At 40.2% G+C, this 27,348-nt stretch overlaps 1 protein-coding gene and 1 long non-coding RNA gene across 6 annotated transcripts in view; one reads left to right on the top strand and one right to left on the bottom strand.

Annotated features, from left to right (window-relative positions):
* On the bottom strand, positions 1-8,368 carry LOC139804391 (uncharacterized). 4 transcript variants are annotated; one of them, XR_011729362.1, is made up of 6 exons: positions 8,016-8,083; positions 6,157-6,360; positions 5,002-5,144; positions 2,877-2,975; positions 2,322-2,456; positions 1-1,455 (listed from the first exon to the last, which is right to left on the bottom strand). It is a non-coding gene; the product is annotated as an uncharacterized lncRNA (long non-coding RNA). The 4 variants fall into 4 exon arrangements; XR_011729363.1 differs by having other exon boundaries at positions 2,852-2,975; XR_011729364.1 differs by lacking the exon at positions 8,016-8,083 and adding an exon at positions 8,261-8,368 and having other exon boundaries at positions 2,322-2,975.
* Positions 8,308-27,348, top strand: part of TOLLIP (toll interacting protein) — a 27,092-nt gene continuing 8,051 nt past the window's right edge. Inside the window, exons 1-6 of one of the 2 annotated variants that reach the window (XM_071761616.1) lie at positions 8,308-8,441; positions 18,423-18,572; positions 20,296-20,478; positions 21,468-21,620; positions 22,427-22,517; positions 27,120-27,140. In XM_071761616.1, the coding sequence (XP_071617717.1) occupies positions 8,409-8,441; positions 18,423-18,572; positions 20,296-20,478; positions 21,468-21,620; positions 22,427-22,517; positions 27,120-27,140 (631 nt within the window). In that variant the 5' untranslated portion in view covers positions 8,308-8,408. The remainder of the gene's footprint in view (positions 8,442-18,422; positions 18,573-20,295; positions 20,479-21,467; positions 21,621-22,426; positions 22,518-27,119; positions 27,141-27,348) is intronic. The other variant, XM_071761617.1, reaches the window with a different exon arrangement.

Genomic DNA, 27,348 nt, shown 5'->3' on the forward strand with positions numbered 1-27,348 from the left:
TTATATCTGTGTGCTATACAAACATTTATTTTCTTTAGATTTTATTACAGCTTCAGTTAAAACCACACCTGCAGCAGCGACTCATTGCTTGGAAACAGCAATTTTCTTAATGTGAAAACTTTCAATACAAAGATGATGAAAAATAACTTTTCTAACCTGTCTTATTTAATTTTCACTTGGATTTTACCCATTACTTTTTCTGGCACTCATTCTTTCCAAGTGCATCCTTGCAGATAATTTGAGGTATACATGAGGTCCCATGAGGGTTCTCAGCCACAAGTACTTCTGCAGTTATCCTAACCAGAAGAACACTGTCTGGTAACCAGTTAGTGACCCACAGAGCAGTTTCCCTAAGGTGCTGCAGGCTTTTGCTGTGCTTGTACATTCAGCTTGGTCTTTGGGGTGTGGGGTGCTGTACATATCCTTTAGCCACACTGGAAACCCAACCTGTTCATTGGCAACTCCTCTGTGGTTCCTGTGATCACACCCCCTGCATTTCCTGTATCTTAAAGATGCTTCCATGTTTATTTCTCCAGTCTTTCAGAAGATAAAAAGATAAATACAGAAATTCAGAAGATAAACACACTCTAACCATTGGGTTTGCAATGTCTCCCTGTAAATTACAGCATCTGTATTACATATTGCAGTAAGTGCTGAAGAACTTGACCAAAAGAACCTTTTGTGCTAAACATGTTTAGTGAAACAGAGATCCTGCCCTTCAGCATGCAGAATTCTAACACACAACAGATGTGTTAATATTGACAGGCAGGATGCTGAGATCAAATTATTTATTAAGATAGAGCCCGTGGAAACTGAAGTTAGATCTTCAGCAGGTCTAGCAAGATGAAGGTTGGTTTTGTGCTTAAAGCAATTATCTTTAAACAAAAGACCAATGCCCCATTAGAACTCTCCCTTGTAGGGAGAAAATTGATTTTCTTCATTCAGATACTTGTGTGAGTGAACAGTGAGGTGACACAATATTTGATATTCTATGATTCTGTGTAACGATCAGTGAGCAGAAGTTGAGTTGGGAAATGCTTTAAATGTTTAGGTACAGATGTTGACCCATCCAGCCCAGAGGTTTGAGAACTCTGAAGCTACTGCTGACTCACATACTGCTTTTCCTCAGCACTGTCTCTAGAGCCTTAACAACTTTGAGGTTGTTGAAGAAACCTCCTAAAAAGCTGCCAAATGTGCTGAATTTTTTGAGGTGCTCCTACAGCTCCTGTTGACTTCCCTGAGACTTAGGTAAGGGAAGCAAAACCACTGTCCCTCCCTGGGCAGAGCTACAGGTCCTGGTTGTACAGCAGTGCTGCCTCCAAAGGAAGCTTAAGGATCTGATCAGAAAGAAACCAGAGCCAGCACGTTTAAGAATCCTTTCACTGCAGGCACAAAGTATATTTCTGTGCAACTTACCATGTTCTTCATAACCTGTCACATTCAGCAAGGAAGGCCCTGGAGGAAAGATGGAAACAGTAAATCAGGCTACTGTAGTATTTAAAAATAATCTTTTCCAAAGGGAATATAGGCTAGGGACTTCTAAGAATATGGAACTTCAGAGCTGACAAGTGTATCTGGTATGTCAAAGTGGCAATAAAGTTAGTTCTGCACTGTCTGGAAAACAGAAAATAACCTTGAAGGTTTGTGATTAAACATCGAACAGAAAATAATTATTTCCTTGCAGGCACTTAGGAACCAAATGTAAATACACAGAGGGAGAGCCAAGCAGAGGAAGAACCTGCTAAACATCACTTTTGAAAGCCACTATTATCATACAGTCCTCATATCAGTCACTGTTAATTATGAAAACTAATATCTATAAAATTGAAATACCCAGTGGGAGAAAGTATGACATTTAACTTGCAGAATTCTTTCTCCTTGCAAATGCAAAAATGATGCTTCTGTAAAAGAGCAGCAGCTGGAGAGAGGAGAGACAGAGCATATTGATTTGCAGCTTTATCTTGTTATCAAGGAGAAGCAACGAATTAGCTACATTACAAAGGAAAAAAAAAGAAATCTCTGTTTTGCTGAATATAAGCAAAGATTCCCATAATGATCTTGAGTAAGCAGAAGAGCAATGATTGCTTGCCTGGGGATGGAGTGGGAGAGAAATAATTTCTGCCCATTACTATGGGTGTAGGAAATTGTACCTCACGTGAACCAGTGGGAAATGCTTCTCATGTTGAGCAGTCATTTGCACTACTTGTGCTTTCACAAAGTATTAGATCAGATTTGAAATGGATGAACAAGAATGAAGTATTTGGAAGAAATCTGAAAAAAACCTGGGCTTGTTAGCATTATTCTAAAATAATGTCCTCAACCTCTTGAAGGAAGTTGTTACTTCTTCCTGTGTAACTTCACTCTTACAATGATTCCTTCCTTAATTTATACTTTGATGAGGGGAAATTCAGTGAGTGGACAGAACCAATTGCTTTATTTTTCTTCATACTTATTTTCTGAGGAAAAAAAAAAGAATAAAAGCTTAAACAAATGCATAGAAAACTGTAGAGCATGTGAACAGGATTCCTACAATATATACCCATAGACTGGCATAGGGACAACTATGAATATCACAGCTGAGAAAGCTGCATCTTATCCTTCTGTGAGACTAGAATGCCAAAATCTAAGGCATACATTGTAGAACAACTTCAGGAGTGGTTGAGAGGATACAGCTCAATAAAAACAAACAGGTCACCACACTTAGGGAAGATTAATGAACTGCAAAAACAGAAGGCAAGGAAAGACAAGCTAAGTAACAGTATGACAGAAACAGATTTGAAAGTTAACATATATCATAGGCTGAACAGCAGTAAACAATCTTATGCTGGTATAAAAAAAGGCAAACTCTTACTGCAGTTCATAGCCAGTGTTATCACTTAGAAAATATTAAGTAATTCTTCAGCTCTTCTTGGAGCTGTCTTTGCCTGAGCTGGAATACTGTGTCTGATTTTGGATACTCCAAGGAAGGTATGGTCCTATTTGGAAATAAGTAGAGGAAGACAATAATAATTATCAGGCTTCATGAAGGTATAAGGAAAGGCTGAAGGTGTTTGGTTAAGTTTGGACTTTCATCTGGACAGCTGAAATTCAGAGAAAACTGAGAGGTAAAATATATCAGTTTTTCAAATACTTAAAAGGTAATTTTAATGATGGGAACAAGCTCCTTTCTGTGTCTATTGTAGACAGGACACAAACATGTGGCTCTCATAACTGCTTGCTCATCTTTTTTGCAGTGCTGTCTGGAAATCTGCACGTTACCCAAATAGCACTTTTCATATAATAAGTGTTTGCACTGCTACAGTTTCCCCAGTGCATTAAAATGCACTTAAGAAATACAATTCAGTGAAAGCATGGTTGAACTGGAGGAAAGGGAGAACATCTTCCTGTGATTGTAGATTGCTTTCTACCTCTGAAGCAGCTGCTGTCTGAAATAGTTTTCAAAGAACCTTCTCCTTACTTATGTGCTGAATGGGTCTACAGGAAAACCTGGCACAAGCTTGACTGGAAATTAAATAACTCCCATTTTGGTGTGGACTGTGTGATGCAGATGTAGTTAAAATGATTCAGCTCTAACTTTCAATTTTGTCTTTATTAAGTTGCTCAACCAGGTGTTGAAGCCAAGAGAATTTGCTTTTCCTCTGCTGGAAAGCTATTTTGAGTGTAGCGTGACTGAGCAACAGCCACTTATTAGCTGCTCAGCAGTGCTCTCAGCTTTTCTGCTAGAATCCCCTGCAATTGGCTGAACAACACTTTTGCCAATACTCATCTAGCTCAATCAGTAGCTCTAACTCTGAGCTATGAAATTATGTGGTGGCTGTGATGGTGGTAAGTTGCCTGCTGTTTAACATCTCTGTTCCATGGCCTGGTGTCAGGAGAGATGCAATGCTTATTTTGAGTTTGTTTGTATTTATTTCTTTCTGCCTTCAGTCTATCCAATTGAATTCCTCTGTAGTTTCAGTGCAGTTTGGATCCTGGCTGAAATTCCTGGGTGATGTTTCAGAACTGCCATGTTTTATGCTGGAGCTATCTTCATGATGAGGGATGCAATCTTTCTGCATCCCAACTGCACTTGGGAGGATTAATTAAGTTGCAGTGCTCTGTGTGTACCTTGCATGCTATTGAAGTGGAAATTATTGTTCATTACAGCCAGTCTGAATGCCAGCTGGGATTTCCATGTTATTGTTTCAGCTCTGTTTTACATCACCCAGCTGGAGCTGGTACCATGAACAAAAGGTAGCATTGCACTCTGTTGTTGTGTGCTGCTGTGCTGCTCAGACCAGGCTACAAACTGAGGAGCTCTGTATGGCACACCAGGACTCCAAGGCCTCTTCTGCAACATCCCTCTCCTTTTCCTGCACTTCCACTGTGCAGGATCCACAGAGCAACCCTCTGACCTTCTCCACTGTCACTCATGCCTGCTGTTAACTTCAAGGCAGCTTTGGGAGAATGCACAACAATTGATGGTGGAATCGTGTTCTGTGTTTTGCAAAAGATGCTTCTTCCCATGCAACATAATTGGAGTTTTTTGTGGCATCTAAAGTCCTGTGGGGATGGTCAGGAAAAGGGCTGATCTGGCCTGAGACCCAAGCCAGTGATGTAAGCAACATTCTCTCAATATTCTTGCATGCTTGTAAAGCCTAAAAAAACCCAACCCAAACCCCATTTTGCTACTTTGCTGTGAGACCCTTCTTCAATCTCCGGAGGGCCAGATTTCTGAACTGCTGTCATTTGTTATTCTGCTTTTATGCACCAGCTTTAAGTTCAGCTAAGAGAGCATTTTAAAACACATCCCTGTGACTTCACTGTCTTTGTAAGCCACAATGGAGTTTAAATTACTGTGGGAACTCCCACAGGACTGTGACAGATACTCATTATTGACAGAAAAAAATGTCATGAAATGTAACCACCCAATTAACTTGTGAGCTTTCCCTGGGAAAGAGATCAGCTCACAATCAGTTTGAAGCCCACTTCCTAACTGGAGAATTCTATTATATATCTTACCTACATAAACAGAGACTTGACCTTCCTCAAAGGTCACTGTTGAAGAGGTGCAAATGTAATCTCCTCACCACCCAAATTACTGCTGTTCACATTTCTGCAGATCTGACAGGTTTCAATTTCAGAGTTACACCCCAGTGCTGAGTCTGTAAATAAAAACATACCAAAAGTCAGATGCTATCCCACCAAACTTTGTGTTTCTTCACTCACCCCATAGCATCAGATCCTACTCAAAGATCCTTTGAAGTGTCCCTTCTGGTTTTGTAAACAAGCACAAAATTAATTTGGCAGAATTCCACTGTAACTGTTCTCTGGTGAGAAGAGCATCATGTGCATTACTCTCCCTCCCTCCTCCCCAACACAAGACATGAATTTGTTTTTATTAAGAGAAGCAGAGTCAGTATCTACACTTCCAAATTCTGGACCAAAGAAGCAATGCCTATTAGATAATTTTCAAGCAACCACACTGTATGTATATTGGTTTGTCTCTACACACCTCCAACCTGCTGATTTCAATCAAGTTTTACTTAACATCCTCAGAGCTATTAGGCTCTTTATAATGTCATAAAAATAGGAAACTGGTTGTAAAAAATGAATTATATTAGTGACCCCACCAAGTAAAGATTTTAGTCACCTTTGGCATTTGGCCTGGTATTGGAGAAGCAGCAAGGAGAGCTGAAAAACACACACTTTCTCTTATAGAGACAGTAGCTGTGAGCAAAGAGGTGAGGTTATAAAAAATGTGGACAGAAAGCTCCAGGTGAAATTGCAGAGAATATGAAGCTGAAAACAAATCTGTAGGAAGCTAAGTTAAATAGAAAATACAGGACATTAAACAGTGTCAAAGCAAAAGAGAATGGAGAGGAGGTGCAAAAGGAGCAGAAACATTCAGGAAAGATCAGATGAGGCAGTGGAAGAAAGGGGCAGATTTTTGTAGATTATGACCAGAACAGAGATGAGCCTAGGAATCAGAACTGAAAGAATAAACCAGGAAAAATTGAATTTTACTGTCATTAAGAGCTTCTTTTATTACCTTTCAATCTTTTTAAATTGATGTCCATATGTTGCAAATAAAAGGGGTCTATGACTCCGCCTCTCCCACCTTTCCCACGGCTTACATTCCCACTTTAATTATTACATTAACACCAGATGTCTCACCTAATGTCTTTGCACCAGTGCTCCCTATTTGTAGTGATTCTGCACTTGGGTAACAAACAGAGCTGTCCCTCCTCCTCACAGGCTTCTCGCTGTTCTCGGGGATGGCCACCAGATGGCAAAATCGGCATTTTTTTAGAGTTTCCAGGCCACCTTCAGATGCTTGTTCACCATAGGGAGCCAGGAATTATTTTAACAGATCCTTTACTGCATAGTTTAGAAATAAAGATGAAAAAAGGATTCCCTAGGAATACTAATAAAGCAGAAAAATAAAATATGCAATTAGAAAATGGTGGTGGTGTCAAGGAGGGACACTGTTCACTTTAGTCACTGTGTAGCTCTGTATGAGGAAATCTCAAGAATCTCTCCATATTACTACTTGTTTTCTGTTGATATAAATATTATAGAGTCGATGTTTTCACATTTAGTATCACTGAAATTTTTGTGACTAGACCAGTTCTTAGAATGGAATCCATGGTAAGTAAAACTGTAGCTGCCCATAGCTTACCTAAAATTAATTTCCTAGTTTGTGTGGTTATAGACATGAGTGGCATTGAGGCTTGTTAATGCCCTTTTCCTTCCAACCTGCCCTCATGATGTCAAGATTCTAATTATGGAGATAAGCACTGATCTTCCATTACCTCTGTGGTGTTTACTGCTTTAACCATCCTTGAAGAAACATCTATCATTTAATCACTGGAATGGCACTGCACTGTATAATGTACAGTACAAAGAAACTGATGCTTCCCTGAAAGAGGCTACATCTGGATAGCATTTTTTTATAACTCAATGAACTGTATTGGTACACAAGTTTTGTACAGACAGGCCATTTGAGGTGCTAAATGTTCTTTATTGCTTAGCTTAATTTTGTATTGAATCTTTGTTCACAAAGCCAAGCCATGATGATGACAATTTTGCATTATATTGCCCCTTCATATAGTGCACTATTTTTGGTGAAAGGCAAGGGGAATGAAACTTCTCGTCCTTTTAACTTTGTCCAAGAAACAGAATCCCTTCTCTCTGAAAAAAACCAACCACTAAAACCCAACCCTGTGCCAAGAGACTGCTTGTAAAAAAAAAAAAAAAAAAAAAAAAAAAGGACCAAGGGAGGTGAATTTACCCTTCTTTTTAGAGAAAAAACCCCAAACCATGTCTTCACAGGTTTGATTGCTTTCCTAGTATTAGGGACAAGGGAAAGACAATTTACTTCTTTAGTAAAGAATTCTGTGTGGAGCAGAGGAACCACGGGTTGGGTAAGAGGGAACAAGACCGCGTTTCCCTTCAGCTGACATCAACTGTATTCCTTCAATGGCCCCAATCAGTTATATCCTGTAGGAGTCATTTTTCTCAGTATGAAGACACAAGTAAAAAGATGAGGCTGTTCCCACTCCAAGTAGATGTCAGGGGAGTGTGAAAAAGAAGCCAGCGCTATATTTGGAGCATTCCAGATCGCACTGTTCCATCTCCAGCTGCTGGAGCCTGTGCTAGAATTTTAATTAAGGCCAAAATTCATCCAGCAAATCCTAGTAACAGGGAACGTTATTTCAATGGCTTTGAAATGATCAGATTTTATCTCCCAAATCAGTACTTGGGTGAATGTTAAAGTCGCTTTTGTTTTTCTGGAACGAGCAGCTGCAGGAGGCCACAGTCTCCGCTCCGAGAACCACTCACAGCAAGATGCTTGTGCAGAGGACAAAACGAGCAAGAAAAAAGTTATTTTTCCTACACACATCACAACGGGACTCCCACCCCAAACCCCTGCCCGCCTCAGCCCTGAGGGAGCTGCCCCTGGCCCCAAGATGGCGGCCCCGGGGCCTCCCGCCCCTCCCGCGCCTCCTTCCTAGCGCCGCAGCGCCCCCTACCGCCTCCCGCGGGCGCCGCTCTCGCCGCGGCCGCAGAGCCGCAGAGCGCACGCGCCCTCTCCTCTCCGCGGGTGGCTGCGCGCATGCGCAGGGCTCACTCCCCTTGCGCCTTCCCTTGGGGCGTGTGCGCGGCGCGGCTTTGGAAACCGCCAGAAGGGGCGGGGGCGGAGGAGGAAGAGGAGGAGGAGGAAAGGGAAAAGGAAGGGGGGGAGAGGGAAGGGGAGGATGCGGTGCCGCGGGCAGACCCGGCTCGGCTCGGCTGCCGGGGCGGGGCTGCGTCGGGTCAGCTGACTCGGGCTCCTCCTGCCGGGTAGGGGCGGCTGTGGCAGTAACGGTAGCGGCGGTGGCGGCCTGGCGGGGCGGAAGGAAGGGGCTCGGCCCGAGGGAGGCGGGATGGCGACCACCGTCACAACTCAGCGGGGCCCGGTGAGTGCTGCCAGCTGAGGGTCAGCCGCAGGAGCCTCTTAATTCTTGCCAATGCACCGCATTGGGTTCCTGAGGCCTGGCTTGGACCTTTTGGGGCTGCAGCTTGTGTCCTCTACACCCCCCCTCACACCTCCCCTCACACCCCCCCACCCCGTCCACTCGGCTCCTGTCGCTGGGCCTGGGGGGGAAGGTGATGGATCCACCCTCCTCCGCTCCCTCCCTTCCCCCGCCCGTGGCCGTGGGGACAGAGAACAGATCCTCCTCCTGAGTGCCGTGATCCGAGGAGGGGGGGGGGGGAAGGCAAGGCAAGGCAATGCTGCCGCTGCTGCTCCGCCTTCCCGCGGGCTGTCGGAAAGGGGAGGGCAAAGTCGCTCCCGTCTGCGTGTGGGGGCTTGAAGAGGCGATTCTTCTCGGGCTTTGGGAGCTTTCCGAAGGAGGGAACGGCTTAAACTTGGAGTGGAGTTTTCGCTTTTCATGGCCGGGCTGGGCAGATTCAGTTTTTTCCGCTCTTTCTGCCACCTGAAAGCTGGAACGTAAAGTGCTGCATTCAGGGGTAGGCTGGAGTTTGTGTTCTGGGGAAGGAACTGAGGAGGAACTCTTCAAAACCATTGAACAATCTACTGGGAGTTAGTTTATTAGGAATGTGTTATTTTCTAGTTTTGCCTTGGAAATAATCTTGTCCCCACATCACCACGATGTTCTGTGTGGTTTATAACTCTGCAGTGTAACTCCACAATATCACATCTGCTCTCGATCTGCTGTTTCTCCTGCCTGTAAGGATCTGGTACTAATTGACAATATAATGTTGATCTGCAGGTGAAGTAAGATTTAAACTGCTGTATTGTATTTCCTAGAAACAGCTTTTTTCTGTGTCTATGCGTTCCTGATGAACTATAAAACTGCTGATCTTGAAAAGTTGCTGGCTGTTATCTCATGACAGTAATATTATATGATCATCGATTTAATTCCTTAATAAGCCTTATCTGTCTGGTCTTCCATGAGAGATTACTTTTATAACAGATTGTAATAATGGTTCTGTTGTTGGAATACAACTTTCAAGTGGAGAATTAAGGTAAAAAAGTGTATTAAATTTTTTTGTTGTCCCTTGCTGGTATGATGAAAAGACAACTGCTCTTCTGGTTGAGTTGGTGAGGAATTAGGTAGCTGCAGCCCCTAAGGGCTTGACATTTGAGAGCTGATGGTGTGATTGCACCCAAATAGAATTCTGTCTGTGTGTAACAGGGCTTGCTCAAAATAATACCTGCAAAGTAGTCAGTTTTTTAAAAACATATATTCACTTCTAGTTATCCTTTACATTTGAAGAAGGTTGGGAAGACTGAGGGAACTGGTTGGATAGAAGGGATTGCTAACAAACTAAGTGGTTTGGCTAAAGCTGAACAGAAGGCCTGATTGCAGTCCTGACTTGCAGAGAGATTGAATTTTTCATCCATTTCTGTGTCTGAAATGGAGTGGCTTTTCTTTTTGAGATAATTTTTACTTGCCTGTGGTGCTAAACACCTCGGTATTGAGTGGAGTGCTTTCAATATCTGCTTGTTTTAGCTTGGTGTAATCTTTCTGGAGTGAGATAAGATTTTATTAAGAAACTTCTTGGACATGGCTATAATCTTGTGGATGGTTTAATATTATAATTGCAGGGTCTTTCTTAGAAGATACTAGAATCACAGTCTCAGGATTACCGTGGTTGGAAAAGACCTTTGAGTCTGGAAAAGATCATGGGATCCAACTGTTAACCTAAAACTGACAAGACCTTAATTAGGCCTTACACCTACGTACTGTATCTGTATGACTCTTGAATACCTCCAGGGATGGTGACTCCACCACTGCCCTGGGCCTGTTCTTTTCCACTGTCTGAAAACCCTTTCAGTGAAGAAATTCTCCCTAACATCCAATCTGAACCTTTCCAGGTGCAACTTGAGGCCATCAACTCTTGTCCTATCACTTGCAGCTTCATTTAACAAATCAATTCCCACCTCTTTTCAACCTTCTTTAAAATAGTTGTAGAGAACAATAAGGTCTCCCCATAACCTCCTTTTCTCTTATTTAACCCCAGCTCCCTCAGCTTCTTCTCCTAAGGCAAATGCTCCAAACCCTTCATCAACTTTGTTGCCCTCGTTTGGACACACTCTGGTGGCTCAGTGTCCTTTCTGTAGTGAGGAGCTTAAACCTGCACTCAAGAACTGTACTCAAGGTGAAACCTCACCAGTGCCAAGTACAGGGGTAAGATCACCTCTTGGTCCTGGTAGTCACACTATTCCTGATACAGGCCAGGATGCCATTGGCCTTCTTGGCCACCTGAGCACACTGCTGGCTCCTGTTCAGCCAACAGGCAATCTACTCGCCCAGGTCCTTCTTTGCTGGGCTGCTCTCCACCTGCTCCTCCCCAGGCCTGGAGAGCTGCTGGGGGTTGTTGAAGCTGTTGTTGAAGCTGTTGTTGAAGCTGTTGTTGAAGCTGTTGTTGAAGCTGTTGTTGAAGCTGTTGTTGAAGCTGTTGTTGAAGCTGTTGTTGAAGCTGTTGTTGAAGCTGTTGTTGAAGCTGTTGTTGAAGCTGTTGTTGAAGCTGTTTAGCAGCCACGAAAAGGGGAGGCTGTTGATGGGGTAGGTGCCAACCTTTCTTGATACTCCCTAGAGCTGAGGATACCCTTCTACTTGTTTATATACATGCAGCTGCATTACAAATGAATCGCCACTGTATGGTGCTGTAGGTTTGCTAAACCTTTTCTCTAGTGCTGAAGGGAGCCCTTCTGTCTTACTCTGAACAGGCAGGAAAATATTCCAGGGTTTCTTGTGCGAGCAAGAAAATAAAGTATGCTGCTATACTGTTGCCAGTCTTGTTCTTATACCTGTGCTTTCTAGTTTAGGACTATGCTTGTTTGTTGACTAATTAAAATTTGTGACTGCTGCTCATTTTTCCAGATGAAACAGAATTGCAATTCAGCTTTTCTGTTGCTGGTCAATATTCTGCTACAGGATAGATTTCGTTGGCTGTTTCCAGGATGCAGTGTTTTTTCACATTTTGTGGCCTTTTGAGAGCAGATCAGCTTTTGAGTTCTAAACTATAACTGAATGTACAAGGACTGCTAAATGATACCTTTTCTAAGTGAGAGGTAGTAATAAAACAGTTTGATCAGGCGAAGTCTGAGAGACCAGTATCTTGTATTTGTGATTCCTTCATTAACCAAGCACACCACAAATTGATCTCTGTGATTATTCACCACACTGGCAAATAGGTCACATCTCCAAATTAGATCAAGCTAGGACTACTTGGATTTCTAATTTACCTAATAGTCATTACTCTGGTGATTGGAAATCTAATGGGCTGACTATATTATGAGTACTTCACTTTGCCCTTATAATTGTCATTTAACTACATAGGTTGTCTTCTCTCTCATTTTACTTGAAGTCTTGATTGAGACTCTTCAAAATTTTGATATATTTTTCTGAACAAAGATGACAAGCAGTTCCTATTTGAATTGTCCAGTATTGATAAATGATATGCTGTCACACAAGCAATTTTGGTCCCATCACCAAAATAATTGTGTTGATAATTCTTTTGATAGTATTTTATTAGAATGTGGATTTATCTAATATTAAAATCCTCACCTCTGTGAAGGTGGACATGTTGCAATTAATTTGGTTTCAGAAGTTGTTGAAGAAGTTGAGGAAGTGTTTCTAAGCAAACTATAAATTGATTTTTAAGTGCTGTGAGCTGGTCTCCAGGCCACATTCCTTTGGACAGAAAATGTTAAGGACAGCATTGATAATGCTTTTTTTGATAGTGCTCTCTCACAGGTAAAAAAAGTACCTTAATGCATTAAGTGGCTTATTTTCTATTGCTTCCAATGCCATTTTGTTTTAAACAAGTCTTGGAGGAAAGAAGGAACTGTGTTGGTGTGTCTAGTGGTAGAGTACAAAAAATCAGAACTCTGTTCCTGGAGCTCATGGCAATTTTTCTTTTTAATACTAATCCTGATGTGAATTCATGGGTTTCCTTCTTGTGAGCTGTGTCTGTGGCTTTTCCCAATGTTATTTCTCTGTTACATGGAGTGTAGAACAAATCCATGTATCTTAAGCATGCTATAAATGCTTCTTGAATTTGAATTCTATCATTATTTTTTAACTCATGTTTGTACACAATAGATTCTGACGTATGGGAGTTCAATTTATAAAACCAAACTCTTTTTCTTTATTAACAGTCAGGCTTTTGCACTGTAGAACGTATTTTGCAAATATTTAAGTGTGAATGTCTTGAAAATATTTAGATATGCTGGGAAAATCCAGAGGCAGTAGCTTGTTGAAAAATAGTCACAACTACATACTGGTGGTGTACTAGGTAAGGAAAAAATCTATTAAGATGATGATTATAGAATCGTAAAGCCTTTATGGGTAGACATAGAGAACCAGCAAAGAAGAGGGGACATCCCTGGCAGCACACACAAAAAAATTGTAAAAATGGGAAAAGAAATGTCTGGTGCTTTGTAGTCCACAACACTTTTTTTTAAATGTCAAAAAACCCAAACCAAAGCAAAACCTCACAAAAGAACTCCTCAGGTAAAAAAAAAACCCCAAACCAACAAAAACCAAACAAACAACAAAACCAACCATAAGCAAAACAAGCAAACCCTCAGAAAACCACCAGCAGAAACATGTAAAGGTATTACAAGTAATTGCTGTCACAGCCCTCCCTTTGTCCATCTCTAAATTGAATTTCTGATTACAATTCTATGGGGTTCTGAGCAGGGCTGTGTGGTGCTGTCATGTGAAGTCTGTAGTTCACAGAACAGTACAGGTTACAAGGGATGTGAGGAGCCATTTAGCCCAACCTCTTGCTTCTAAAAACATGATCAGTTTTTAATTCAGTCCAGGTTGGTCAGGGCTGGATCTTCAAAACCTCTCATGTGAGAGTTTTTGCAGTCTTCCGGGGAATTTATTTCCTGTCATGTTCTAGAAACGATATTCTTGATGATACACAGGTAAAGATAACACAGTATTGGGTGCAAATACACAATTTTATTGAACAGAGAACTGGTAGGTATTAAAACTAGACTTGTTAGCCTAATCCTAGAGAGACAGAAGAGGAAGAGAAGAGGAAAACAAAGCACCACCCAACTGTAGAAGGAGACAGTAAGAGAGAAAAAAGAAAGTCACCATCCAAGGATTCAGTTATTTCCTGCTGGTCTCCTGTCAGAGAAGAATAGAGTGGTGGTGATGGTGGTCCAGTCACTGGATCAGCAAGAAGTTAGTGTCTCTTTTCCTTTTATGCTGCCCATTTCTTGCTGTTCCTCAGCCAGTAGCCAATTGTTGCTTGTCTGCCACCTGCTGCATCAGCAGAATTAGCAGTTTTTGGCTGGGTGTTCTTCCCCTAATTGTCTTTACTAATTAACAGTCTCCAACCTGGGCTGTTTTTTCTCAACCTTTGACTTCCCACTTACCCCTTCTAAAGCTGTCCTCAATTTTTATGGCCTCCCTTCAGGGGGAGGCCTTCAGACTGCTTGAGACAAATAGATTATTCAGACTGCTTGTTACAGGGAGAGAGGAAAAGGTATGAGAATCACCACCTGCAAGATTCTGCATTGTGGTAGTCCAGTCATTTGCAGAGCTCTAGCCAACGTTTCTTTTCCCCTCCTTTTCCCCCCTTATTGCATGCCATTTGTTGGGTAGTCATTTCAGTTACCAGTTTGTCATTTGAGGTCAAGCCCAACTGGAACCTTACAGTTCCTATTTGTGGTTGTCTCTGTGGTGATTTTTTCCCCCCTCCTTATTTCATGTCAAACCTCTGTTTTAGTTTAACAGTTCGAGAAAACCTGGCTTTGTTTTCTTAATGACCTCCTCATAGGTAACAGAAAGCCACTGTAAGGGGCATTCTGGGTTTCTTCTACTTTTTCTGCTACAGCTCTTTTCATGTGTCATCTTGGTAGATCTTTGCTGGGTTCACTCAAGTTTATAATTTTTCACTCCCTGCTGGGGCCCAGATGTGTTGCAGTACTCCAGATGTGGTCTAATGAGTACTGAGTAAAGGGAAACAATCACTTTCCTCAGTCTGTTGGCTGGGCTTTTTGTTGATGTGTAGTCTCTTAGCCTTCATTGTTGTGAGAGTGCTCTACTTGCTGTCATTTAGTTTGCTTCCCACCCTTCCCACTTGTTGAATTTCATGAGTTCCTGCCAGTGAATTCTTCTGTGTCTCAGCAGGTTGTTGGTCCTGTCCTCAAGTGTACTGGTCATTCCCCCTCAAATTTGGTGTCATTCTGAAAACTGGTAAGGGAACATTCTCTCTTCACCTCTGGTTACTGATAAGGAAATTTATGAGACATGCAAGTTAGTCTCAGTACAGAGCTTTTGCTTGTAGCCAGACTCTGGTGTCATTAGCCACTGTACTTGAAATTCTGAGCTCATTGACCCAGCCAGCTCATTTCATCCATCCAGTGATTCCAGCCATTTGGATTGGAATGACTCAGGTTCAATACCTATGCTCTCTCCTTATTCACAGATTCTAATAATTTTATTGTAGATGGCAGTTGGGCTCATTATGATTTTATTTTTATTTTTAAAGCCTTGGTAAGGGCTGGCTATCCCTTATTCCTATTTCTTTATACATCTAGATGTGGCTTCCAGAAGGACTTGCTGCATGAATTTCATAGCAACCAAAGTGCAGCTGACCTGCTTGTGATTCTTCTTGGCCTTTTGGAAGCTGGGCATGAGATTTGTCTTTCTCCAGTTATAGAGGACTCTAATCTCTATGATCTTTCAAAGATAATAGAGAGTAGCCTTGAAAAAAAATCTCAGCTACCTCTTTCAGAACCTCTGGATGAATCCTATCTGGTCCTATTATTTTTCTTTAATGAGTAAAACAAAGAAAAATTGTTCCAAATTCTCACTCATTCTTTCTTAAAAACAATGAAACTACTTAAGGGAGAATGTTTTTTTGAGTAGCTAGGTGTTTAAAATTCCTAAACATGAAACTTTTTTGAAGCCTAGTATCAGTTTCTTGGTAATTGCTGGTGTGTAAACCTCAGTAATGGCACCCTGAAAGCATCATGTCTCAGTGTATGGTTCTGTGATTGTGGGCATCTGTGGTTGTCTTTGCCTGTGCATTCCCCTTCCCTCTTGGACTTGGTACCAGTACTCACAGGATCATTTAGTGAGCTAAGGGTCCTGATTACTTCCCCTCCTCTTCCCTTTAGCTCCAAGCTTCATTAGCTTAATTTTATTCTCATCAGCCATGTGCACAAGCATACCTTACCACTGCCTTGACACCATTTAACATGGCACAAGAAATGGAGATGAAAATAAAAAGGAAGGTGAGACTGATACAGCTCAGTTCTAACACAGCTTGAATAGTTGTAGAACATCACACTGTGTTCTCTTTGAATAAGTTGAGAATCAGTTTTTATACCAGCAGAGTTTTACTTTGAAGATCCTCAAAACTAGCTCTTGGGTGCTTTTAGCAGATAGGGAGGGCAATAATATGTTTCTAGATAATAGATATTTTTGGTATGTAATGCTGTCAATAAAGTTTCTTAGGAAATAATTACAAGGCAGGTGTGTTGGTTTTTTTTATGAGTGCCTGATCAAGATTTATCTTCCAACTGTCCTGCTTGAAAAGAGTTCCAGCAAAATCCAAATATTAAATAGAATTATTGTTCTACAGTTAACAGCAGGTTTGAATTTCCCATTCTTCCTTAAGTGCTGTAATAGTAGAGGGAGTTTGTCTCCATCAGTATGAGGTGAACTGATAATTAGTATCAGAGCTTACTGAGTAATGTATTTTCCTCAGAAAGCATCTCTCCTGGATAACACTGACTACATCACCAGGACTTGGGTGCCAGATCTCACTCAGAGCAGAACATTTGAGATAGGAGCATGTCCATCTTCTGTTGCTCACTCCTCCTTTTTGAGATGTTTACCACTTTAGTCTCCTGAGATTTTAGTTACACTTCAGTGTTCTCAGTTTCTGTGGGTGTCTGCTCTGCAGTTCCAGGATAAGGATGGAGCTTTTTGGGGGATAACCAAATGACCTGAAAGGCTGTAAGAAAACTCTGGTCTCCCTTACTGATTTTGTCTGGTTTGGACCTTGGTACAGAGAGCACTTTATCTTTTATTTTGGAGCAGTATTTGGGTGATTTAAATTAAAAAAAAGATGAAAGATATTATTAGACATTTTACTTGTGAATTAACTGAGCTTTCCAATGTCCATATTAAGATGGTGGAGACAAAATATGCCATCCTGTTTTCTGAGGGAGTTTACACAATATGGGATTGTAATTTCAAGGCTGCAGCAATCACTTCTGACTATGGGAACTCTTTATGCTGCCTGTTCTTAGAGATGATCATAATACCAGGTTTAAAACTTCCCAGAGGTCAAGGGTTGGGGGTGACCTGCTGTGTTGTAAATGCCATTGCCTTGCTAACTCTGGTGTCATTTCAAATCTTTCCTAAATGGATTAAGTTTTATTTTAAAACTAACTCCTCTTTTAAAACATGTATTCTAATGAGAAGGCTGTAAGAAGACTGTCTAATTTCTGGCCCAACTTAAATAAGCTTTCTTCTAATATTACCATTATTTATTAACTTTGTCTTTGCCTCTGTTTCCCACCTCCTACTTTTTAAAAGTTAAGCTACTTAGAATCTTAATTGTAAAATTTTAGGATGCTTGTAAGCAAAACTCATTCCCTTTTCTCCCTCCCAGTAGCCTAGCAGCAGACATTCAGTAATTTCTCCTCAGTCTTTTTGGATAAACTTCCTTTCTGGCATGTAACACCTGCTACTGCCAGGATCCTGAGGCTCTCAGGTAGCAAGTCATACAAAATATGATTTGGCAAGAGCTGCAGCTGCTGTCTCCAAGATGCAATCTTGACATGCAAGTGCTGTCTAATCCTCAAAAGCTATGTCCTAGAGGCCTGTTCAGTTATTAAATTATGTTCTGAAGGTATGCATCTGCCAGGAAGGCAATTGTGTAATCTTGCCTGGGATTGCAATAGAAGACAATTGCACTGGCTTTTCACTTGATGCAGTAGGCAGGTCTTTATTAAATATGTAAGCAACTCTATAGACAATGTAAATGAGTACAGCTTAATTATAAATTTCCTGTGTCACCTTATTTGCCTGTTAAAATGTATTATTCTGGTATACTTACTATTTTAATGTTATAATCTGTATTGCTGATAATGCTCACTGAACATTTAAAACCTATAAATAACCTGAATTGTTGAATCAGTAATAATAGAGTATTTCAAGTAGAAACTTTCTTTTGCTGTAAAGCTAACAGAAAATACATAGTGACTTCTGATTCATATTGGCACATGTGATGGAGTTCCTCTAGTATCCTTCTTCTGTGAATATTTCATTGTGCATCTTGTGACAGACCAGATTCCTCCATTATTGTTTGGAGTACACTGGGATTTTGTCCCCACATTGTCCTGTTGCTATCTGGCTGTGTTTAATGTTGAAAAAGCATTAGGGGATCTTTATAAGTTGAAGGATTCATAGTTTAGTTGAAGGGTTTGGTTCATAGGAAACACTGTCATCTGTCTTGAAGGTGATTGTGGAAGTGCCCTTTCAGAGGGAAGCAATGTGCTGTGTCTTGTCCCAGGGATGACTGAATGCAGCATGAGTGATGAGTAAGTGAAAGAGCTGGGTGCCATCAGATACCAGATGTGAATGGACTTTCATATGGATGACTTCAGTGTTTGGTTGCAGAGGAGCCTTGGCACTAGTCCTATTTTTTTTTTTTTTTTTTTTTTTCCCCAGAGGCTTGTGTTGGAAGTTAAGAGGTTTTTGAAAGTGAATATGAGAACATTCTCTACATGACAGTTTTGTCACTTAACTAGTTCTTTGTTCAGGCTGTCAAACCTAGATTAATCCTGCTGGATGGTTTCGTGCTAAGGTTTGATTTTAATTTGGGTCTCTTTTTCAGGATGAAAACGGAAGCCTTAGGTTTGAAGGTTTCTCTTTTTCTTTTTTCAGGTCTATGTTGGTGAGCTCCCTCAAGATTTTCTTCGCATCACCCCAACCCAGCAGCAGCAGCAAATCCAGCTGGATGCCCAGGCAGCTCAGCAGCTACAGTATGGAGGACCAATGGGTACAGTAGGCAGACTCAGCATTACTGTAGTACAGGTATAAATTGTACCATCTTTGTAAAATTAAGTCATCATAATTGATTAATACAATTTATCTTTTTTTTGATCGGTGGCCACAAAACAATTTTCTGTTGGAATCTGAGTTACCATATTACTTCTATATAGGGTATGAGTAATTTTTTGAAGTTTTTGTAGTTTTGTGGTTTTTTACATCATTTTGTCCAGCTTCATAGCTGCATTGTGCATGATGCAGCAGTATCCTTTGAACCTTGCTATTATAAGACATAAATAAAGTCATGGTTTTTTTACAGTGAACATGTTTCTCTAGAAACTTCTGATAAAGCTTCCTATAGAAGCAATATCTGAAGACATTGGCAATTTTGGGAAGATTTAGGGAACTGCAGTGGCCTGGCATATTTTTCTTTAAGTGACTGCTCTGTTCTATCCCTATTTCCTCTAATGCATTTGCTGTTTCTCCTACTGCTTTTACAGACTTTCTTTTCAATTACAAGTGAGTAGTCCTAGCTCTTTGTTTTCTACCTCCTCCTTTCTCCTAGTTGTCCTTTCTTTTGTTTCTTGGCAGTACTGTATTACTGCATTCATTATGTGTAAGATTTCAGGTCTTAACACATTCCTATTTATCTACATTAACATACCAGATGTCCTTCAAATTTACTTACCATACCTCATCTATTTACAAGAGCTGTTTTCAAGTCATTTTCTGAAAACATACCAAAAACACATTTAGCCTCAAATTTAGCACCAAGCCTGGAATAGCACACATGGTTACAGCTTCCATGGTGAGGTCCTTATTTGGGAATAAACTTACATGGGGTCCCTGAGGAGAAGAGGCACTGATCCCTTCTTTGTCTTTCACTGTTCAGTTTGCTCCCTCACAGATGATATTCCTTTGGAAACTGGGGGTAATGCCTTTTTAAAGTTTATTTCCTGTCAGGTCTAGGTACTTGAACTCATGCATTGGATTCAGCATTGCATCTTTCTATTTCTGATGAGTTTCACAAAATCTGAGTTGGAGAGAGTGGAAGGTTGGAAGCTGCTTCTGCAACTTTGAACAGCAGAAAAATGTTACTACTGTCAAAGCACAGTGGAAGAAGCTTTAGTATAAACTTTTTTGAGAGCTAGGAATAAATGATTCTGGTTAAAGGCCAGGCCCATAATGAAACAGGAGGTTTGTGAAACAAAGTGCCATGTCTCTGCTTAAAGCTGTAGCATTTTCTAGCAACTTATGGCACTACTTAGGTTGTTCATCTTTGGTTATTTGCTTGAACAGTTCAGTGCTTTTTGTCACATGATATTGATCCAATCAGTACAGATGGTACTGGAGCAGCTCAGGGGACAGAAAGTACAATATTCAAGGAGTTTTACATCTCACTTTAAGTGGCTCTGTACAGAAACATGAAGAGTTCTTTTTGGATGGGTGCACTGATGGGCTTCATAGGTCTTTGTCAGGTTCAGACCTCAGTTCTTTTTAAGTGCTTGTGCAGACAAGAAAAAAATAATCTTGTTTGAAGATTAAATGGCTGTTACTGATGCCATGTCTGTAAGCAACAACTTGTTAAAGAATCACAGGAGAGTTGAAGTAAAAGGCGACTCCTGTCATCCAAGCCTCATCCCACTCCTACCCCCTCCCGAGCCAGTCCCTTGGTGAAACAACAGTAATGAGCTTCTCAAGTCAATGTGAGCATTTTTATATTTAAATGTAAATATAAATTCACTTAAAGAATTTATTTTCTTCCCAGGCAAAATTGGCCAAGAACTATGGGATGACTCGCATGGATCCCTACTGTCGGATCCGGCTGGGATACGCAGTGTATGAGACTCCAACAGCTCACAATGGAGCCAAGAACCCCCGCTGGAACAAAGTGATTCAGTGCACTGTCCCCCCGGGTGTGGATTCTTTTTATCTAGAGATATTTGATGAGGTCAGAACTGCTATATATATGTTACCCTTTGCCCCTCCTGGTTGGACTGAGGTTTGGGTGAAATTTAGCTTTGGTAGCTAATAAGGGGCATTATCAGAGTTCCCTGCAGAGGAAGAAAAGCAAAAATGTCTGAGTGGCATTTTAGATCCTCTTCTATTAAAATGCCCTTCAGCCTTACATTATGTACTGTGCCTCTTAAAAATAGCCTGTTTATATAATACTGTTTTCCTCAGAAATCGTTCAGTGTTTTTCTAACCCAGGAGTAGCTTGGAACTTTCCCAAGCTTGGAAACACTGAGAATAAAACTGAAATATAGACTGTGTGTAGTCAATAAGGATTTATTAGCAGAAACTAAGAGGCTTCAACTGAGGCTGAAGTCTGTTGTCTGCTTCTATTTTTTTTTTTTTTTTTTTTTCTGCCTCTCACTGTGTGAAATAAAGTTTGACACTGCAGCAACTGTGTGGTCATGACACAAGTGAGGTGATAGAATGTTTTTTGTGGGCTTAGTTGCTTGGTTGACATGTCAGTTATGTTGCTACAACTGGGGGGGGACGACACAGATCAGGACTTGTATCTGCTCTTCAGTTACTGGAATTTGCAGCCTATCAGGTTGTGTAAATAGACACTGTTTATGTTCCTTTAATGGCATCTGATATGATGTCACTAGATAGCACAGACTGCTGATATTGTTATGTTGTATTTCTATCAGTGTCCTGTTTCAGGTTTTCAGTTTCCTGCTAATAAATATCTGCAATCAATCTATAATCCCATTTAGAGCTTCCTTCATCCTTGTTGGAAAGGAGATGGCTAAAAGATGAATTGATATTTTAGTAGCTTTGAAAGCAATAGCTGAAAATAGGCCAAATGAAAGAGCATAAAACTGAAGGGTTAGTCAGGAATAATTCTTTGTTGTTGGTTTTGTTTAGATTTTTTTCAGAATAACTTAAGTTGCTAATACTTTTTTTTTTTTTTTTTTGCTTGTATTCCAGCGTGCCTTTTCAATGGATGACCGCATCGCATGGACACACATCACCATTCCTGAGTCACTGAAACAAGGAAATGTGGAGGATGAATGGTACAGCCTGAGTGGAAGGCAGGGTGATGATAAGGAAGGAATGATTAATCTGGTTATGTCATACACGGTAAGCCAAATTCCAGGTGGAAGGCAGACAGTCTTGGTTAGAGGGAGGAGACGTTTTAGGCTGAAGGAGAAGTAGTTCTGTTTTACCTTACTGGGTGTTTGTGTGTGTTAGCATTTAAAATAAGTATACTTCACATTGGGAATAGCAGCTGAAAATATTAGTTAAGGCAGTAGATATATTTTGGTGGGGTCATAAATCAATGTTTGAGTCTGGTTGTGCAATTGCAAAAATTCAGCTTATTGCTGTGCTAATTCCTGTACAAAAAAGAAATCCTCAGTCAAATGTTCTGGTATTATTATTACTACTACTACTAATACTACTACTACTAATAATAATAATAATCAGTAGTGGTAATAGTTATAATAGTAATAATAGTAAAAAAAAAAACAAAACAACCCCTGGGATAAATTAATATGTAATTAACATTTAAAACAGTCTGCCCAGGAATGTGCTGTACATAAAATATGATCTTTCAATGTTTTCCAGGATTATACTGAACAGGAATTGTGGTAATGAAGTAGAATGGAGTTAAATTGATATTTAAAGTACTGGTTTGCATCAGTAATAAATTATCTGAACCATAATTTGCCAAATGACAAATTAGTTGTCACTTAAAAGGATGGTAGTTCAGTTAATTTGCCAGAGTTTTTGTTTAATATACTTTAGCACTTAATCATATTGTAATATTGAACATGGAACGTGGATTTGAAATGTGACAATTTGTTTACAAATGCTGTTAATTTTTTTAATTGCTGGTTTAGTTTTTTCTGTTTGTTGAGTAGTCCTAATCTGTGCTTTTTGTCAAGTCTTTGCCAGCTGCCATGATGATGCAGCCCCAGCCAGTGGTCCTGATGCCCACTGTGTATCAGCAAGGAGTTGGATATGTGCCTATAGCAGGTATGTTTTCTCCCCTTGCAGACCTTTACCCTTCAAAGGGTTTTGCAGAAATAACTACTACATTTATCCCCTTATATCAGAATTTAAAGGAAATTATATATTACTTTTGTCCTTCACTGCTTTTTCCCATGATATATTTTGGGAAGGAGAAGAGTGAGCAAGTAAAGCATAGGTCTGCTTTCAGTCCTGTACTCTGTTTAATGGAACTGTGTGTTTGGGGGTTTTTTATTAAATGGATTAAATGGCTATCAAGTTGGAAAAATTAACTTGAAGACTTCTCTTTCTGAGTATGCATTTTAGATATGCCTTCTGTCTGGACTTGTTTAAAGCCTTTGGCATGGTCCCCCACAAAATACTTCTGTCCAAATTTGAGAGATAAGGATTTGATGAGTGGTCAGTGCATGAGGTTTTGGTTGGATGGTTGCATCCAGGGGGTAAGTGGTGAACTGTTCAGTCTTCAGATGAAGATTGGTAACAAATGTTGTTCATCAGGGGTCTGTATCAGGACCACAACTGTTTAACATCTTCATCAGTGACACAGGCAGTGGGATCTAGTGCATCATTACCAAGTTTGCTGATGGCACCAAGCTTAGGGCTGCAGGTGACATACCTGTGGGATGGGTTACCTGTTCAGAGGGACCTGGACAGTCTCAGGAAATAGGTTCATGTGACCCTTGTAGTGTTCACCAAGACCAAGTGACCTTGCAAGGTCCTGCACCTGGACTGGGGCAACTCCCAATATTAATACAGGTGGAGGAATTAAGGGATTCAGAGCTGCAGAGTAGGATGTGAGGGTGCTGGTGAATGAAAAGCAGGACATGAGCTGGCACTGTGTGCTCACAGCCCACAACTCCAGTTGTAGCCTGGGCTGCATCCAAAGAAGAGTGGCCAGCAGGCTGAGGGAGGTGATTCTTCCCTTCTGCTCTGGTGAGACCCCACCTGAAGTACTGAATCCAGCTGTGGAGTCCTCAGCACAGCACAAAACCTGGACCTGTTGGATGAGGTCCAGAGGAGGGCCACAAAAATGATCAGAGGGATGAAACACTTCTCTCATGTAGAAAGGTTGAGAGATTTGTGGTTGGAGTTCAGCTTGGAGAAGAGAAGGATCTGGGGTGACCTTATAGCAACTTTTCAGTACTTGCAGGGGGCCTGTAAGAAAGATGGGTAAAACTTTTTAGAAGGGCCTGTTGTGAAAGGACAAGAAAGTAGGTTTAGGTTAGACATTAGAAAGAAATTCTTCAGTCAGAGGATGGTGAGACACTGGAAGAGGTTGCTCAGGGAAGTGGTAAGTGTTCCATCCCTGGAAACATTCAGGATCAGGTCAGACAGGGTTCTGAGCAACCTGATCTTGTTGAAGATGGCCCTGCTTAATTAGATGACCCTTAAAGGTCTCTCCCAACCCAAAATATTGTGTGTCTAGGATTCTGCTTGAATTTGCCCTACATAGAAAACTGGTAAGTAAAGCTCATTGGTTTTTTAGCTCTTAAAACCTCCAGTTTATTGTGTGAACATTTATTAAGTAATATGTTTATAGGGAGAACAGGATACAAATACACATTTTGAATGTCCCTGGATACAAGTGTAGGAATGAGTGATATGATGTAATTGCAGCAGATATGTATTTGTTTAATTTTTTAAAGACTCAATTTCTGAGATTTAAATTTCAGTCTCTTGCAAAAGAAACCTCACCAGAAGACTGGGTATGTAACTTAAAAATGAAACGGGGTAGTATGATTGTTTATGCAGTTAAGTTAGAGCAAAGCATGGAAAAATTTCATCATTCCCTGATGAAAACAGGTAGTAGGCTTCATTTAAAGTGCTTTTATCTCTGTAACCTAATTCTCAGGATTTAACATTTGCTTGGTTTGCCAGTGAAATACTGTCAGCTTGTGTGTGCATCCTGAAGTGTGATTCTGTTGTAGTAAGCCAGACTTCTGTGTAGCTTTTCTGTGTTCTAATTAGATACCACATCTTTTTTCTTGTAGGTTCTCCACATACCTATATCCTGAAGCAGTTAGTGAATTTCAATGATAATGATCTTGCCTATGCTTAAAATAAAAACAATAGCTGGGGTGGCACAAAGAGAAATAGTAGAAATTATATAGGATTTCTTGAACAAATCAAAATGAGAATATTTGTATTGCAAAATGACTGCCAACTGCAGTACAGCAGTAGAAACTGAGGATACTAATTACTGGTATAGTTGAAACTGGGCACACATCTGAACAGATGAAAATGATCCTAGAACTTCCAAGTTGAAAAAAAAAGTACAGGGAGATATCTTGGGGTTATCTTGATGTTCAGGTCTTGGAGTTGTGTAAATTCTGTATTTATCTTCAGAAAATTTTCAGTAATATTTACTAAATATACTTGGACAAGCGAAGAAATAACTAATAATTAGCAAGTGATGGATGGCATTTTAGCATGGAACAATTTGCATTTATGTCATTATTTTAGTGATCTCTGTGTTGGAGCATTGCCCTTCTGCAAAGATCAGCATGTTTGTTTTAAATAATGATATGATAATCTTCTGCAGTAAAAATTATTCCTGATTCTATTACTTGTATATTAAAGCATTAATGAAGTCCCACCCCTTTATTTGAACTTTCATTGCAGGAAAGTTTGAATGTAATTTCTTGACTTCATAAATGCCAAACCTGCTTCATGCCACCTTTGACCTATTTTTTATTTTGATTTCTTAAATTTTTTCCCTGCTTGGTGTTTCCATGGGTCTCATCAAAATTTCTCAAAGCATTGGGTTTTGAAGCATTTGCCTATTCACTAATGAATGACCCACTCATAATAATGAGGTGGATGGTTAGGTTTAGGTGAGGTGATTTCAAATCATAAAAGGAACCACTTGTGCAACTTGGAAGACATGGGGAATGTTTTCTATTTACTGGACTAGGTGCTTCTCCAGGATTCTGTAAACTTCCAGGAAGGTGCATGCAAACTGCTTGCCTTCCCTGTGCAGCTGAATTATTGCATCTTCTGGAGAAACTGTTGGCACACTTTCTTTGGAACACTGCACAGGGTTTTCTCTCTTTTTGAGACTACTTCAGGAAGGGCAGTGGTAGGACATCAGTGTGCTCCATGGGGTTGTGTTTACTTCATTCCTATCTTTTTAGTCCTGATTTTTCCCCTCTCCAGTTACATGAATGGAGTCGATTAAGCAAGTTCCATTTGTTTCCTTTGGGAGAGTGGAAGAGCACCTCTGAATAGGTTATCTGAAATGGAGGAGATTCTGCTGTTGGACAAGACTGTTAGGTTCTAAATCTTATCTATGATTGAAGTACAGTGGGTGGACTAAAAAGCTTTTACAGACAGTTTAAGAATTGTCTGCTAGCTGTAAAAAAAAAAATGTGCTTTAAAGAGATACGGTGGTAAATCAAATTTAGCTGTGTCCCAAAGGCCAAGCTGGTTTTTCTGTAACAGGAAATTTATTTCTCTTCAAGACTTTATATACGTAACTAACCTTCTAATTAAGGTTTAAGCAACTAATTCTGTCATGCTTAGCCCTTATACAAGCTGAGCAGCAAGCAGTTAGTCATTGTGGTAAGCAGATGGAGCTTGAAATGCCAATAAAAATAATGATTTTTTTCCCCACATTTGATGGATTGATGTTACAGAGCTGTAATGAGGGCAGAAATGGCTACAGAATATTCTTGTACCATGTAAATTAATTTCAAAAGTTTTTAAAATTAAAGCCAACTAGTGTTAGTGTACTACAAACCCTAGTTGTTATAGATCTGTGGATTGGGTTTGGGAAAATCTGAACTTGTCACTTCTGTGGCTTTTCTAAAAATACAATTGATCTACCTTCCTGTTTCTATTTCTAAATGTTACCTGATTTAGGCTTTAGAATACTGTGGTCTTCCAGTTACTTACAGTCCAAGCTGATCACCTTGATAGTTTAGCCAAGACATTAAGATGAGGAAAAAAAAAAAAGTTCAATAAGCAAGCTGTATGTCTTAGCATCTAGGTATTCATAGGGTAAACAGGAAATGTATTTATACTTAACTTACAAACAGCTGTAAACAAATTGGTTGAAACCTATGTGTTTCAGGGCCCTAGCAGAGTCCAAAATGTAATTTTGCATTGAGGAAAAGTTGTGTGTGTGTAAATATATATATATATATATATATATATATACATACATACATATATATATACACATACACATACATCTACTCTTTAGGTGTTTGTCTTGAGTTTCTTGGGTTAGCTGGTGATGCTATTGGGATTTGCCAGGAAAACCAAGGATGCAAGATGTCCTTTGTGGCCTTTAAAATATAATTCTTGCTGCATATACCCAGTAGCTTACTACTTATTTTGAAAATACTTCCTCTGATTGTTACTTCTGTAAAAGCAGCACATTTAGGAACCTTGTTCACAGTGCTGAAGCAAATCAGTTGGGAAACTGAATTCTAGCAGTATTTATTTTTTGATATCAGGTAGTTCAGATTTTATCCAGTTGCCCCAGTTTATTCAACTTTCACCTTTGGAAGCTAAATGATTAATTTTCTTTTAAAAATAGATTAATATTTCTTTCCCATGTCTTATTCCTTTCCCTTTGCCCCTTCATTTTTCACCTATCTTTAGGGCTTGAGTACTTTGCTCTGGGTAAGTTTCTTAGCTTTTTTCTCACTCCCATCCTCATTGACTCAAGAGTCTTTGCATGAACTCACCTAAACAGCTTTATTTGTTACAGCAGACTGTATCACAAGGTATTGCCACTTGGATGTGTCAGTAGATCAGTTTATTCCTTGTTCTGGAAATTATAACCCCTGTAGAAAGCCTTTAAAGGCATCTGCTTAGCTTCAAGCTATAA

Source organism: Heliangelus exortis, chromosome 18 (genome assembly GCF_036169615.1).
Source record: "Heliangelus exortis chromosome 18, bHelExo1.hap1, whole genome shotgun sequence".
Classification (NCBI taxonomy): Eukaryota; Metazoa; Chordata; class Aves; order Apodiformes; family Trochilidae; genus Heliangelus; species Heliangelus exortis.